The following is a 16,642-nucleotide window of genomic DNA, read 5'->3' as shown; positions in this document are numbered from 1 at the left end:
CCAGACCCCGAGTGCGCCCGGCCCCTAGCAGACCCCGGTCCTGAGGAAGCCCTCCACGCTGGGTGGGCCAGAGGGCCACCGTCTCGGGCCCCTGGGTCTGCACCCTCCGTCCTGGGAGGGGTCCCAAGCAGCAGCCTCTGGAAGGGGGGCCACGGCGACCGTCCTCTGAGCGTTTCCAAGGCAGCCGCAAGCCAGACAGCAATCAACAGGTTTCCCTCAAGAACCGCTTCCAGAGAAGGGAGGAGGAACCAGGACGCCCCGGCCACACCTCTGGCCTTCCTGTGCCCAGGGGGCCGTGCCCAGGCAGGCCCCGGTGACGGCGGCCTGAGGGAGCAGTGGACCCCAGGGCCAGGGCCCAGGGAGGGTGGAGAGACGACCAGCCGGTGGCTTCCGGGAGGACAGGAGGAAAGGGCACCACAGGCTGAGGTCCCCGCCTAGAGAACCGTTAGGCCCAACTGCTAGAGCGGCCATGCTGGGGTCTCCAGCCCCCTCCTCCCTCCACCTGGGCACTCAGCTGCCCTCCTCCTCTAGCCCCTCACCCGGCTGAGCCGAGGTTCATGCCGCCTCAGGCCCCCGGGCCTCACTGTCTTTCCCCCCAAATGGGGACAAGGCCTCCTGCCCCCGTCAGCCTGGGCCCTAGAGTCGGCACGGGCAGCGGAGGGGAGAGCAGGCTTCAGGTCTCTGCGGACACAGCTCCCGGCCCGGGGTCTCCTGCTCCCGGGCCTCGGCTTCAGCTACCTTCCCAGCGCGGGCCTCCTCTCTACCCCTGTCCGGTCAACACCAAGGTCAGCGTCCTCTGTGTTCCATGCCCACCGCCCCAGCGTCCTCTGTGTTCCATGCCCACTTCAGGAGTCAGAGGCAACGCATGGCCTTCCAGGGAGGGAAGGACCTCTGGCCCCTGCGAGGGTCTGCATGCTGAGAACACCGTGGTGGATCGTTTCTGGGGGTCCTGGGACCCGGTGGGTTCCGTCCGGCCCGGCTGGGCAGGCTGCAGCCTCACGCGGGGCGCCTGGCTGCTGTGGACCCCTCCTCCCAATGAATTCCTGTGACGGCTGAGACAGCGGTGAGAGGGCTGGACATACTTGGCCCCCGGTGGCAGACCTGCCTCCTGTTTCCCCGGAACAAAGCAGGCTCGGGTCGCTTCTCTCTGGGGCTGATCAATGCTATTGTGCTCTGGGCTTTTCTTTGAAAGTGAACAGTTCTCTTGTGACACCTAGAATTGCCTCCTAGGAGTAAGAGGGTGTGCCCAGGACAGGCACCAGGTCAGCAAAGGTGTCGGACACCCCCCAGTGGGGGGCACCCAGGCCAGGGGCTGCAGGTCCCCTCCAAGCCCCTCATCCTCCCGACCAGGGCTCCCCAGTCGCTGGGAGGATGCACCCGGTGTTTACACAGATGTGCACTCAGAGAAATGTTTGTACACGAGACGTACACAGAGAGTTCATCCAAACGGCCTCATCAGTCCCACTTTCCTGTCTCCTCCTCTGACAAAGGCAGCTGAGGAAGCTCAGAACTGAGCTAGGCTTAAGAGAGAAATCCCTGGCTGCCACGGACCCTGCAGGACCGCAGCTGTCTTCCCGGACACACAACCGCTGTTCTCAGGGAGTGGGGGCCACGGTGGGTGGGCTCTCACGGGAGGATCATTGCAGGTCGGCCCGGCAAGGGCCGGAGGCCGCTGGATGGATAAGCCCAGAAGAGGGGTGCCGGCGCTCTCCCAGGTACAGTGAAGGGATGGACCCCTGACCACCACCCCAAAGAGAAGTGCTCCCAAGACACGGGAAGCCATGGCCTTCCTTCAACGGCCCCGCTCCACACCCTACCGGGGTGGAAGGTCTCAGCCTCAGCTGAGAACTCGAAACCATCCTTCACGGGGGTCCATTCATCTGCTACGTAGCACAGACCGAGAAAACCTCCCTTCAGCCCCAGTGGTAGGCAGACATGCCCGTTACGGGCCTTCGCCAGATGATACAGGACGTTGAATCTGGAGACGCCTGGCTCCCTGAGGTCCCAGGGCAGCCAGGAGCACCAGAGCTGACTGGCCTGAATCCGCTCGCCTGAGGGACTCCTGTCCTGTCGAGGAGCCGCTGGTGTCGCTGACCCACGACACAGGGTACCAGGTCTGCCCCTGTGTCCCCAGGATGGACGGATGCAAAGAGAAGGAGCTGGTTCCCAGAGCCCCACGGACAGTCAGCCACGCTCCCCAGAAGGAGGTCGCTGGGGCAGGCTGGGGAGAGGAAACGGCCACCCAACCTTCACGGGCCGTGACGCCTGCGCGGCCGAGGCAAGACCACGTCGGCCGTGGTCTGGGACTCGGCCATCTGTTTATAGGGAGCTAAGACTTTGAGGACATCTGGTGATGCTCCAGGTTGAGAAATTCCAACAGTTTCCATGATGTCTCCAGGGAGACCGGCCTCGGCCCCTCGGACACTCCGAACAGGCTGGGGGCTGGGCGGGAGCAAACGCTGGGGCCAGAGGGGAGGGCATCCTTCCCTAACTTTATCCAGATGACTCATTTCTCCCCGAACAAAGATGAAATGCATTTTCTGGAGACATGCCATTCGTGTTGGGCCGCTTCTATTTGCTCAGCCTGTTCCCCCGGCCCACCCTCGCCGGTGGAGCCTGGTGGAGCCTGGCCACTGGACGCCTCATCCACTCTCACCCGCCTCCACCTGGACCTGGGACGCTACGGCTCTCACACAGGGGCAGCCCGGTCTGAGGGACATGTGAAAAGGAAGCTCGTCCTGACCGACGTGCCGGCCAGGCCTTCCCAGAGCCAGGACCAAACCCAGGACTCCACGGAGCCTGGCCCCCGCCTGCCCGAGGGTTCTCCTCTTCCCAGGCAAGATGCCCCTTTCCCCAAAGCGATGGGGACACCACGGAAGGCACCCGAGTCGGCGCAAGTCCACCGGGGACCAAAGCCATCTGGACCGTGGTCTGCACACAGCTGGGCCACAGGGAAGTCACACTGGGTGTGGTCCACCTTCTGGCACAGCCCCTCAAGGGCTGGCGCGGGTCCCCGGCAGCCCCGTGTCTCGAGGCGGCACCACTGGCCGCGCTGCTCTTCCCTGAGGGTCGCCTTCCTCCGAGTCTGGACTTGGTGTGAGGGGTTTACATGTCGCCGAGCAAGGAGCCGCCTGGTGCTGGTGTCCCCCTTCGGCCCCTCTGCCCACTTCCTCTGCATCCCCATCTTCCGGCCCCAGACAAGCCCTGACTCCCTTGGACCCTTGGGGAGCACGGGGAAAGGAATGTTCTCAGCCCGAGAACAGGGTGTGTGTGCCCAGCGGCCACAGCCCAGTGGGAGCGGAGGCGCCCATCCCTGGGACATGCCCTGGGGGGCAGGGCAGGAGGCACAGAGCAGGACAGTCATCTAGTCCCCCCCCGTCCTGATGCCCCAGCCACGGGCTTCAGGTGCCTCTAAGGGGGATGAGGTTCCAAAAGAACCTTCCCAGTCCCACGGGAGGATGGGGGTCCCTCAGTCCTCCGTCCCGGAAGTCCCACGGGAGGATGGGGGTCCCTCAGTCCTCCGTCCCGGAAGTCCCACGGGAGGATGGGGGTCACCTCAGTCCTCCGTCCCGGAAGTCCCACGGGAGGATGGGGGTCACCTCAGTCCTCCGTCCCGGAAGTCCCACGGGAGGATGGGGGTCCCTCAGTCCTCCATCCCGGAAGTCCCAAGATCAGAAGCGTCCTGGAGCCTCCACGTGGGGCAACCGAGTCCTGGCAGTAGAGGAAGCTGGAGCCTGGCCCCAGCCTCGTGAGCCGTCGAGTGCAGGACGCTGGCCTCCTCCCTCTGGCTCTTGGAGGACGTGGCAGGGGTGGACCTTGGCAGCCAGCCCCTCCCCACTCTTAGAGCTGCTTCCCAGCCCATGATGCCACACCCACCACGTGCAGCTGCAGGGCACCCCTCCCCCATCCGGCTGATCACCTGGCACCTCGCCCGCCCCGACTCAGCGCCTGGACCTCGGCAGCCCAAAGGCCACAGGGTGGACCCTGGTGCTCCCCGGCCAGGCACGGCTCCCTGAGGGCAGAGGACATGCCAACGCAGAGTGGGGCCCCTGCCGACACCCACCGCCCCACGAGGTGCACGTGGGACCCTCTTCCCTCTGATCCCAAGGTTAAGACGTTCTCAACAGTCATTTTGTTTAACTCGCCCCCAGCCCAGCACAGTGAAGTTTCACTCAGTGGGAGTTTCAGGGCAGAGCTGTTTTATTAAATCCCCTCGGCGTGGCTGACAGCCAGGCTTCCCTGTTCCACCAGCTGCAGCCACATGGCTGCACAGCCCGCGTGGAGAGCTGGGTCCATGGCTAACTCTCCCTGCTCCAGACCGGCCGCCACACTCAGCCTGCTAACCCCCTCTGCCTTCCAGGGGAGCTCCCTCCTTCCCAGAAGCCGAGTCTTTTAACAAGGAGAAATCGACACACAGTGGTGTGCCCAGATCCTAAACGTGCGGCACAAAGGGTCCTGACCCATTCGAATCCCAGGCGGCCGCCACCTCATTCGAGGTCCAGAACCTTACCCCCGCCCAGGCGCTTTTCCAAGCAGCGTGTGGCATCCACGAGGTCACGCAGCTCCTCGTGGTAGCCCCAGGCATAGAGGCGCAGGGGTCCCACAGGTCCAGCCACATCCTACTTAACCCACCACGTGCCCCCAGCTTCGACCCACCACCCCGCCGTTTCGGGGCGACAATAAGAAAGCGTCTTACTGGCTCGACGATGGCAGGTTCTCCCTTTTGACCTTTCTCGCCCCGTGGTCCGATCTGAGGTTTGTAAGATGCAGAGAGAGGAGAGGGAGAACAGAAAGAAGGTACAGATTACACCAAATCCATACGGCTGGTGAAGCAGGGGGTCCCCCGCAAGGGCCCGGGGAGGCACCCTCCCTAGCCACTCACCCCTTCGTAGATGGTGTCCTGGTTGGCGGGCATGCCCGGCCCGATCTCCGACGGGGAGATGGTGGGGTCATAGTAAGGGTCGTAGTAGTTCTCGTCCAGGTTCCTGATGGTTTCTTCTGTGAACTCTCCCTCCAAGTCGTCCATCCCCTCCTCCGGAGGCGGATCCGGCTGAGAGGGAAGGCGGCAGGGTCACCCAGAGGAACGGACACGCACAGGCCCCCAGCCCCCGGACTCCAAGCACCGTGGCATTCCGAGGTCACAGAACACAGGTAGCCTGGGGTTTCACTTGTTGGGAGTCATCGTCTCCCTCTCACGACGGGGAGACTCACCCCAAAGCCCCCGAGACCCCGTGGCAAATCAGGGCTGCAGAAGGACGGGCACGTGGCCCCAGGCTGCACGGTGTACTTGGGGAACCTGGGGCCGCCAGGGGCTCCACCCAAGGCCCAGGGTCTCGGGGTAACAAGCTCCTAATCCCATGCCCGCTGCCAGAGGGGTCTGGACCCATCAGAACCCCGTGTGTCTGCTCTGTGGCCATCAAGAATTCAGCATCACATGATGGTTGTGTTTAAGCACTCCCTATGGACCATGGGCTGAGCTCAACTCCTCTCCAGTCTGAAGACGTGGCAACAGCCCCAAGAGGCAGGGAACACTGGTGCCAGGTTGTAAATGAGATCACTGATTTTGAGAGAGGGGATATCACTTTCCAAGGCCACTGGCAGAGACTTCAAGTCAGGTCGGCCTGATGGGAAAGCCCATGGTCCTACCGGGCCTCATGTCTGGTCTGCTTGTCCAGACCCCCAGCTCATGTACCTGTCTGGCCTGCCCTCACCCGGGCCCCAGACAGGAACACTGTCTGTGAACACGCATGTCCTCATCCGTCACCGCCGAACCCCAAGAGACCCGGAGGGCGGGGCTCATTCCACCCATTTTGCTGATGAAAAACTGACAACACTGAGATGCACCAGCAAGGCAGTGAGGGCAAACTCACCGGGCATCCTCGGCCATCACTTAGAACGGCCTGGCTGCAAAGGGCTGCAGGGCCAGTTGTGGTGGGCAGGGGGAGGGCAGCTGCCCCAGGACAGCGAAGTGAGGAGTAGAGAAGGAAGAGCCCGGGGTCCAGCCCCCTCCCCTGGACCAAGCCCACTCGCTGGGAAGGCAATTACGTTAGAGGCATTGGAGGTGAGGACCGTGCTGGTGGGAACTTCGGCCCGGGCGCCCTGGTCGGGGGACCGGTCGGGGCTCTCGTCGGGGCTCTCGATGCCTTCGCCGTAGCTGAAGTCCTCGTAAGGGGGTGGGGTGTAGTAGTCCTCGCTGGGCACGTACTCGTAGTCCCCGATGCCGGGGTCCTCCTCCTTCCCGGCCCCCTCGCTGGTGTCGGGCACCGGAGGGGCTTCCGTGGGGGGCTGGGTCAGCTCCTGGGAGCCGGGCAGAGACACGCAGGGTTAGGGGTGCGGCCGGCGCAGCGAGGACCGGGTCGGAGCTTTCCTCTGCGGCTTGAGAGGGAGGCTGGCCCATCAACCAACCGGCCCCTGTGGATCGGGGCGCAGAGGTCCCCTCAGGCCGGGGGAGACAGACCAGCCCGCGGAAGTGCTGTGCACGGCTAAACCCCGCGGTCATGCACTTGGACAGGGTGAACTATATCTCAAATTTTTTTTAAGAAGTAAGAGAACAGAGAATTCCCTGGTGGTCCAGTGGTTAGGACTCTGCATTCTCACTGCCGAGGGCCTGGGTTCAATCCCTGGTTGGGGAACTAAGATCCCGCAAGCCACATGGTGACCAAAGAAAAAAAAAGTAAGAGAACATTCCAGACTCTTAGAGCCTTATGGGCCAGCGTCCCGGCCACCCGTTGGGGAGGGGACTGGATTCCATCACATCCATGTCCCCTGGTGTCCCCCGCACCACGGAAGGCCCTCTGCCCTACACTCCCCGTGAGGAGAAAGCACATACGGTCCCTGGTCCCCCGTTTCCCTGCCAAGCTCCCGCCCACCGCCCCTGCTCTCCACGCGTCTCCAAACGGCCCCCATGTTCGCCACGGCGCCCCCGGCCCCCCCGCCAACCACGGCCTCCAGGGACCAGCAGCCGCCCGGCCAGACCTCGGCCACCTCTGTGGTCTCTCGAGCTGCTTCCACTGGTGTCTTGGTGGGGGTGGGCTCCTTGCCCACGTCGTCCGTGTCCTCATAGTAGGGGTACTCGTAGTAATAGGTGTCTCCTTCACCCTCTCCTTCCGGGTACTGAGAGCAAATAGGGCCACGTGAGGAGGGTGCGGGCCCCCCACCCCGAGATACCAGCCCGCCATCTCCCTCCCTCGTGGGCTCAACTGGGAAGATCGGACCCCCAAAAGTCGTGCCCAGCTCCAGGCACCAACCCCGTGGGCCCTGAAAGGAGTCTTCCCCCTCCATCCCCTGGGGGAGCAGAGCCAGCCCCACGAGGAGTCCAGGGAAGGAAACGGGGACCCCCGGCGGCCTTCAAGGAGAGATGAGCCCTAAAAGGTCCAAACGTGCTGCCCCTTTGGCACCCACCCAAACCGAGGGCCCCCCCGACCGTCACCGAAGGCCCAGGCCTCACAGGAGGGACTTCACAGCGACAGAGACGGTCTCACCCTCAGACCCATTTCTGTGTCGGGCATGGGGAGGGTGAGGCGTGGCCAGGAGGCCTCGGCTGCAGCAAGCCAGCTGGGGGCACTGCCAACCCTGTTCTCGGGGTGGGAAAGACATGCCTAGCCCAGGACTCCACAGCTTCATGGGGTCCCCCCCTCCTTCTCTTCCGACTGCTCGTGAAAGAAGGGAAGCTCACAGAAAAAATAGAGAGCAGGACTGAATTTTACTTAAAAGAAACAGGAGTCCACCCTGCGCAGGGGATGGGAGAGGATTCTCATTTGGAAACGGTACAAAGAACTGCAAATCCAACTAACGGAGGTGCTGCTGGGGCGTGAGGGCGGGTGGATGGGAAAGGCTGACCCACTGACACGCGGGTCACGGCCAGAGGACAGTGGTGTTGGACACGCTCCTGAAACTCTCGGGCCGAGGCTGCCCCTCAGAGTAGCTGCCGCCCTAGGGGTCAGAGGGGACCATCATCCGCTCCGACAGCCCTGAGCCCCTCCTGCCTGGCCAGCTCCAGACGGCCCGCCGGGGGCACCTGTGGCGTTTCCGCTCACGGCACCCCACCCAGGTGTTGGTCCAGGGGGGGCATGGCTCTCTTCCCCCAGAAACTTGGGTGAAAGATTCTTTACCAACGTCCTTTTTGACTCCATTGCTTTGGGAGCACAGAACCCTTCGTAAAGTGAGTCAGGAGTCCACCTTGCCCCGGGGATCAATTATAGTCTCACCCAGTGCGTTTGCTTCAAACGGGAGTCCCACAGCTTCTGTGTCCCTCCACGCCCAGCACCCCGAGACGGTCTGCCCACGGCTCCCACCAGGACTCACATATTCATCGGGATTGGGGTCCTGAGACTGGGGCTTGTCGGGGACCGCAGTGTCACAGTCAGGGCTGTAGTGCTCGCAGTAGTCGTAAGCTGCCCGGTGGTCCGAGACGAAGAGCAGCTGCTGGATGTCTCCCTGGAAGAGGACGAAAAGCCTGAACAGGCAGCACAGAGGGCACCCACGTGGGGACCCAGGAGAACTGCCTGATGCCTGAGAGCTTGTCCTCGGGGCCAGGCCTCCTCTGGGGGAGCTGCTACCTCCAAGAGCCATCCAACCGACCCGGCCATCCAGGCATTACTGATCCATCCACCCACCCACCCATCCACCCAGGCACCCATCCATCCAGTCATCTACCCACCCATCCATCCACCTACCCACCCATCCAGCCAGCCACCCATCCATCCACCCATCCATCCACCCACCCACCCATCCACCTATCCACCCATCCATACACCTATCTACCCATCCATCTGCCCATGAATCCATCCATCCACCCACCCATCCATCCATCCACCCACCCATCCATCCACCCAGCCACCCATCCATCCAGTCATCTACCCACCCATCCATCCACCTACCCACCCACCCATCCATCCACCCATCCATCCACCCATCCATCCATCCACCCACCCATCCATCTACCCATCCATGCACCCATCCACCCACCCGCCCACCCACCCATCCATCCATCCATCCATCCACCTATCCATGCACCTATCCATGCACCTATTCACCGACCCACACATCCATCCACCCATCCCCCACCCATCCATCCATCCATCCACACATCCATCCATCCACCATTCACCATCCATCCACCCGCCCATCTACCCACCCACCCATCCGTGCACGGACCATCCATCCTCTCCGTCCATCCATCCACTCATTCAATAGTCATTACTGAGCACCTACTAAGTGCAAGCTACTGCACCACACGTGGCGGATGGACGCACGGCCCAGAACCACTGCCTAGGCGTGCCCACACCCTGCCTAACACCTCGGGCTTGCCCTGTGCCCCACGGGTAAGATCCCATCACACCCGGACCGTGTATTCATCAGATTTCCATCGATTCCTGTGCCAGTCCCACTGCCCCCTTCTGACCAGAAGCCTGAGGCTGCCCCTGCTGCTGAGCCTCTGCTCTGCCAGGATCCAGCCAAAGGCTCGCAGCACTCCTGAAGGGCGGGGCCACGGGCGGAGCAAGAACGCGGTGCCCATCCGCACATGTCAGAACCACAGGCCCAGGCAAGGAAGCCGCACCCTCCCTGCCAGTCATTTGGAGAAGGTGCGCGAGGCCCTTCTCTGTGCCAGACCCCAGGAGGAGAGAGAGGCGGGCCCCCAGGCAGGGGCCAGATGTGGCCTCTCATCGCTGGACCATGGCAGGGCTGGGGTGATGTGTCACCCAAAGTCACTAAGCGTGGGTCCACGGATGGCCTCTGGGATCTGTGAAGCAAGGTGCCGGCCGTGTGCACAGCTCTGGGGACAGGACCCTCGCCCTCCGTGGCTTCCCAAAGGCTCTATGGGTAACCTGACCTAGAGACGGGGTGACAGTCCTGGAGTCCAGCAAAGGCCCATTCCTACCCGATCCCTGAGGCACAGTTCCAAATACGCGGCCCCCCAACCCGGGTTTGAAACCGCCCCCTGACGAGCGAGGACTCAGAACTACCCCCAGCAGCCCGTCTCCACGCAGGGGGCTCGGAGGGGTGGAGCGTGGCCCCCCCACCCCGACGTCCAGCACTGTCTCCGGAACACAGACGGACCCTCACCGTCAGTGTCGCCGACCACAGCCTGGCCGCAGGCCCCCGGGGCTCAGTCTGCAGCCCCTCTGCCTTCCTGCCAGTGGGAGGAGTGGGCGTGCAGGGTGAGCAGCCTGTGGGGCTGTCACGGGGGCAGAGCAGGAGAGGGGCGCCCCCCGCCCGGCGCCCACCCCTTCGCTCAGCCACCCCTTCTCTCTCCCTTTGGATGTCAGAGGCTCCCGGCCCACGTTTTAAACTCTCCAGCACACAGGAACCATACGACAGGCCCAGTGAATCAAAACCACACGTTTTTATTGAACAACATGACTTCTAGTTCAAATTTCATCCAATTCAAATAAAGTATTTCTCCCTACGGACTGGCAGCTTGACATCTGAATATACGCTCTCCAAATGCGGTTACCGGAAAAAAGAACAGGCTCGGGGCATTTGGGGGGCAGCTGTGACCCCGGGCAGGGGGTGCGGCCCTCGAAGGAGCCGCCAGCACACTCATCACAGTGGCCCGGCGGAGGGCCTGCCTCCCCGGAAAGCTCAGGTCCCCGGGTGGCGGCCGCGGCCGGTGCATCTCTGTGTCCCTGTATCACAAGGTGTCCGGCCCAGTGCCAGGCCTCGCAGGCCCCGCACGGGGCGACGAGCAAAGCCAAGGGCGCGGCATCCACTCCCACAAACAGGCCCAGCCGGAGCGGAGGTGCTTCCCAGCACTGAGCCCAGGCTCCGGAATGTGCCTGCCGACCCGGCCCTCAGCCAGGCCTGCTTCCCCGCCTGCCCACCCGTGCCCCAGACTGCAGCAGTGACCACGTGGTCAGTCGAGGGCCCTGCCGGCAGAAGGCCCCCTTCATCTCCAGCACCCACCCTCCCCTGCAAGTCCCTGCACGTGTTGAAAATCATTCTTCCCGCCAAATTCTCAAGTGGGTTTTCACACCAAAAGAACATGCCTGTTTGTTCTGGGGGCGTGTCCCTCAGAGGACAGGGGTCTACTGTCCCCCACCCACTATGGAGAAGGGGAAACTGAGGTATGGCTGCGAAGCCCCCCAGAAGCTCTGCACCCGGATCCTCGCCCAGAGCTCCCTCCAGCCCTCCCCTGACCTCTTCCCGCACACAGGGAGGGGCTCACATCCCCGGGCACCCCATCGGGGCCAGGAGCTTTGGGGCAGGACCCTGGGGTGACAGATGTGGCACTGGCTCTGCCTCTAGGGTCCCAGACGGAGCAGGTGGCTCCCCTGCTCCCAAACCACCCAGGGGCGTCACCTCCCGAGGGCAGGGCAGGGTGGGGAGGGGGCTTCAGGACGCTGCCCCCAGCCCCCAGCAGCAGACCCCACTGAGGGCTGGGAGGCAAAGCTGGGGCTCAGGGAACAGCGGTCAAACCCACCTCACACAAGCCAAGGAGACACCTCCCCGGCCTCACGGGAAACACCAGGGCTGCACGAAGTGAGGGAGGACCTCGGCCTCCCTCGGGGGTTCTGACCAGAGGCAGTATGGTTCCTGGACCCCAAAGCATGATGGGGTACTGGGGGCACAGGGGGACGCTGGGCGGCCCTGGATGAGGTGTCCTGGGGCCCTGAAAGCCATGACCTTGACACCCCATGAATACCCTGAGGCCTCCAGGGCAGAGGGAAGTCCTGTCTCCCCCGCCCCACACCCAGCGGGGGCTCCCGAGGAACCCGGGCCCCTCAGACACTCTGCCCTGAAGGGCTCGGGGGCAGGGCCTGGGATCGGGGATCCCTAAGGCTCTGGTCATTGTGGGGGCAGCCAGGCCCTAGAGCGGCCCCTTAAGTCTTCAGACAAGCTCTGATCTTACATTCGGGTCAAAGCAGCCGCCGCTCCGCACCCCGAGAGCACCCCTCCTTCCGTCCCCCGTGAGGCCTCAGGAACTCCTCTGCCCCTTCTGCAGCATCCGATCAGAGCCAACCAATTTCTCTCTGCAGCAAGGGGGCATGTGGGCGACTGTCCTGGTGGCCGGCGACCCCAGGCAGGACGCAGCCCCTGGGCTCCCCATTTAGCCAAAGGAAACCTGGGGCTCCCCTGCTCTCCTCCACCCTCGGGTGGTCCAGGAGGAGGGCTCTGCCAGAAGTCTGGAAAATCAAAATAGAGCCTCTGCCGTCGAGGGAGGCTGGGAGCCAGAACTGGAATTATTCGAGTCTGCGCTTCAGGTTGGGGACACGGAACACCTCGCGTGCCCCTCCCAGAGACCCCGTCTCCCGCTGTGCTTTGTCTCATTGAGACCAGAGGGAACTCAGAATCCTTCTCAACACAGGGCTTCCGGCAGCACCACCCAGTGACTTGGAGACGTCATGCCCCCCGGCTGCCCTAAGGGGTGCATGCTGCCCTTCAAACATGCCACGAGTGATCGCAGCTTTATGACTGCGTCTTGAGAGCATTTTCACGATGCCTCGGGGGATGGGAAACCAAGTTCCAAACTCCAGACCCGGAGGCCCATCACGGAGCCCCTGCCCTGGTGCGGCCTTCACAGCGGCTGCTGGTGGGAGATGCCGGAGCCCAGCTGCAGCCCTTCGGAGCCCAGGGAGCACCAGTGGGATGGTCCCCACTCGCCGAGCCGGCCCTCGCTGACCTCCCGGGACGTCCTGCCTCCCGCCTCCGGCCCCTCGCAGGTCCCTCGGGACGTGGGGACCTGGAGCTTGGCCTGGCCAGGGCTTCTCAAAAAGGGTTCCGTGGAGGGGCCTGGGTCCTAGCAGGTTTTCCACATCAGGCCGCCCCAGAGGGATGTTAGTTAGGAAAGGGTTTACGGGCTTCCTCAGAGAGTCAAAATCCTCAATATAGTAAAACCGTCTCATTTTACAGATGGAATCTGAGGTCAGCAGGGGTGGGTCCCGCCAGCCTCAACAGCAGCTCAGCCCCAAGGGCTCCGAGTCCGGGGAACTGTGACGCCGTGACGGGGGTCCAAAGTCTGCCTGGCCACTGCTGGGTGCCCCCCACAAATCTCTCCTGAGCCTCACTGCAACCGCCACTTTACAGATGGGGAAACGGAGGCCGTGGGGTGGAAGAACTTTCCAGAACCAGGAAGGTCCCACTGTGTATCTCCTCACCCCGCAGCATCCGTGCTGTCTTACACTTGACCAGGGCCTTGGTCCCCTCATCCATGATGCAGCGAGCGCTCACCGAGGGTCCCCACTGTGCTATCTCTGCTCCCCGAAATCCCCACCGTGATACGGGTGAGGCCGTGACCCCCCTGCACGGTCGCCAGCCAAGGCGCACTTCTCCCCCCGCTTTTGGCCCACCCTGCCCGGAGCCTTGCCCTCTGAGCCCCGCAGAGCCTGGAGCAGTGGGTGTACACCCTGCAATGGGGAGCTGCTGACCGACTGCCACCCACCCTGCCCCTCCCACAGCCTACAAGCCCCCCGACAGCAGCATTTCTCGCTGCGACCCGCAGGGGCACGTGCCCTGCTCCAGCCCCTGACGGCAGGCCTCCTGGCTCCCACGGACGACAGGACCCACGAGTCACATACGGCCCAGCCCAGAGCGGGCAGCAGACCTACAGAGGGCGCCGGGGGGGGCACCAGGCGGCTGGGGCTCCGTCTGCACGCGCCCACCCCACCCCACCTGCCACCCGACGGGATGGCTTTCCGGACACCCACTGCCCGCCGCAAGCCTCTGCCTTTCCCCATTCCAGCCCACCGCCCCCGGCCCCTCCAAGAGGGAGCTGGGCGTCGTTTCCTCCCTCTCATCCCCATGTCACAGATGCACCCACTAGGCTCGGGGGGGGGGTCACTCTCGTGAGGGCACGGAATGGGGGCTCCCTGGAGCCGACTTCTATGTCCCGCACACACATCAACCAGAGCTTCCAGCTCCCATAAACGACACCGTCACCTCGTCCAGGCAGCCCTCTGTGGGGCACGTCCCCGCCCCACCCGCCCCACCCGCCCCGTGGGTGCTCCTGACACCAGACTCCACATCTCCAATGCAGGCCACGCCCTGTAATCGCTCAGGTTACCTCTAAAAGCCGAGCCCCAGACTTGGCGCCCCGCGCAGCCTGCCCTGCGGTGGCCCACGTCACCTGCCCAGAGAAGCAGGCGCGCTGCTTTCGCTGCACCCCCGCTCCGACGATGCCCAGGGCGTTCTCGACTGACGTGCCTATCTCTGCCCCCACCAGGTCAGCAAAGCTCTACAGACCCCCTAGAAGCTTCTGCACCAGCCCGGCGGTCACCACGGCCATCCCACTCCCCACACAGTCCCGACGCCCGGGGTGGCCAGCAGCTGTCCACCTTCCTGCAGAGGACAGGCCGGGCGGCCCGTGAGGGCCCAGCCATCGGGACACACAGGACACAGGTGTCCCTGGCTGAGCCGGGCATTCTGCTGAGGGAATCAGTCCTGCCTTTTCCCGTAATGAGATTGTACCCAAGCTGCGCTCCTGCTGAGGAAACTGCAAAGTGTTCGCTGGAGAGCTTTGCAACCCTAAGGGCTGTGGACTCAGAGAACATCTTTGCCCAGATGAGGGAGGCCCTCGCCCCTGCTTCCCGGCCTGGAGCGTCTGTGCCGCTGCTCTCTCCAGTGACGCGCCCGGCTTTTCATTTCCTCTCTCCAGTGCTATTTAATCTTGCATCCCTCCTTCCAACAAACAGCCATGGGTCCCCCGGGGAAGCCAGCCCTGCAGGGACTGCCCCGCACCACGGGCCCCTCCCTGTCCAACCCGAACCGGCCCCGAGGGGCTCCCACTGCGCACTTGGCTCTTCCCGTGGTTTTAGCCAGAGCGCTTCACCCTCGTCAATGGAGACACACGGTCCTTTGAGAGGACGGACGGACAGATACTTCTTGTCCCAGGCTGGGGTAGGAGCGCGCAGTCTACGGAGCAAAAACAAGAAGGAAGCATCGACCTTCGGCTGCCAGGGGTCTGGTTACAAATCTGCCCCCGGTGAGGACAGCCCAGTCTGAGTCCACTTGCCAGCAAGTGACACAGAGCAGGCACACGTGTGCACAGAGCACCAGGGACACGCAGGCACACATGGTCACTTGTCCACCCTGCAAAGCTTTCCTTCCCCGGGGGAGCCTGGTGGGTCTGACACTGGGACCAGCCTGGCGGACACAGGGCAGGGGGCTTCCATGAGGCACCTTCTTGATGTCCCAGGAGACTGCGCACGTGAAAGCCCTCCCGAATCCCCCTTCCTGTTCAAGCTCTCACGGCCCAAACAGGTCACACTTTACATCTTGTGACATTTTTCATCAAAAGTCACACAATGGGGCTTCCCTGGTGGCGCAGTGGTTGAGAGTCCGCCTGCCGATGCAGGGGACGCGGGTTCGTGCCCCGGTCCGGGAGGATCCCACGTGCCGCGGAGCGGCTGGGCCCGTGAGCCATGGCCGCTGAGCCTGCGCGTCCGGAGCCTGTGCTCCGCAACGGGAGAGGCCACGGCAGGGAGAGGCCCGCGTACAACAACAACAACAACAAAAAAAAGTCACACCATGGAAAGGGAAGGAGCCAAGCCGGGGGCTCTGAGTCACTGTTTCTATGATTTTCGCAGCAGCCACAGTGTGAGAAGGAGTCAAGCACCATTCGGGCGAGCGAGCGAGAGAGCGAGTGTTAAAGAAGGATCTCCACGCAGTTGGAAGCCACTTCCTGCTGCCCCCCGGGTCCCGCCTCCACGGTCCATGTCTGTGGCCTTCCCCCCACTATGTGGCCACCACTGGTCCCAGCCCAATTCTCACCTGCGCCACCCACCCCTGGTGTCTCCTCACACCTGCACTGGTGCAGGCGGTGTGCACCACACCTGAGTCTCCACGAAGAGGCCAGGGGCAGGGATGGTGGGGGGATGGTCAAGTCCCAGCCTCATCAGACCTGAAACTAGCCACAGTGACTAAAGGGTCACTTTAGTGAACTCAGAGAGTGGACACCTCATCCCCAGACCGAGGGACAGGGCAGCAGAGCCAGCGGCAGGGACCAGGCTGGCTCACGGGCCCACCGGACTCTATAAAGGGCATGGGTCTCACATCCTTTCCCCACTGGCTACGCGGCCCTAGATATTTCACTCCAGACATTTAGGTGCACGGCCCAGCCTAGGCAGCACGTGAGTGAAGCTGTCCCGTCCTTCCCCCAGCCCAGACTTTCAGAGCAGCAAGCCTGTAGGCACTGGACTGACCACACAGCACAGGGACACATCTGTCGTGATAAGCTCCACAGAGGAAGGAGCACGACTCTGGGCACCAGCGCAGGGAGGGGTGAGGCGGTGACCACAGGTGGCCTGGGTGCAGGATTCCGCCCCTTGCAGGCTGTGGGGCCTTAAGCACATCACTGAAGCTTCCCAGGCCTCTGAGTGTGCATTTGCAAAGGAGAACGAGATCTACCTCACTAAGGACTAAGCGTGACGGTACACACAGCATGCTCGGCGGGCCTGGCACCCGGTGAGGCCCAGACAAAGTGGCAACTGCCATCCCTGCCATCACCACCACCATCACCACCACCATCACCATCATCATAATCACCACCTTCACCATCAACATCATCATAATCACCACCATCACCACCATCACCACCTTCACCATCAACATCACCATCACCACCACCACCACCTTCACCACCATCATCATAATCACCACCATCACCACCACCATCACCACCATCACCACCATCTTCATCATCATT

At 63.1% G+C, this 16,642-nt stretch overlaps 1 protein-coding gene across 3 annotated transcripts in view; it reads right to left on the bottom strand.

Moving 5' to 3' along the window:
* Positions 1-16,642, bottom strand: part of COL5A1 (collagen type V alpha 1 chain) — a 154,090-nt gene that overhangs the window by 79,260 nt on the left and 58,188 nt on the right. For 2 of the 3 annotated variants that reach the window (XM_027104392.1, XM_027104393.1), the window contains exons 5-9: positions 8,305-8,436; positions 6,976-7,113; positions 6,046-6,297; positions 4,883-5,050; positions 4,697-4,750 (exon numbers count right to left, since the gene is read on the bottom strand). In XM_027104392.1, coding sequence (XP_026960193.1) covers positions 4,697-4,750; positions 4,883-5,050; positions 6,046-6,297; positions 6,976-7,113; positions 8,305-8,436 — 744 coding nt within the window. The remainder of the gene's footprint in view (positions 1-4,696; positions 4,751-4,882; positions 5,051-6,045; positions 6,298-6,975; positions 7,114-8,304; positions 8,437-16,642) is intronic. The other variant, XM_027104394.1, reaches the window with a different exon arrangement.

Source organism: Aethalodelphis obliquidens, unplaced genomic scaffold (genome assembly GCF_003676395.1).
Source record: "Aethalodelphis obliquidens isolate GAN/ISIS:26980383/991018 unplaced genomic scaffold, ASM367639v1 scaffold7, whole genome shotgun sequence".
Classification (NCBI taxonomy): domain Eukaryota; kingdom Metazoa; phylum Chordata; class Mammalia; order Artiodactyla; family Delphinidae; genus Aethalodelphis; species Aethalodelphis obliquidens.
This window is presented reverse-complemented; position numbering and strand designations above follow the sequence as displayed.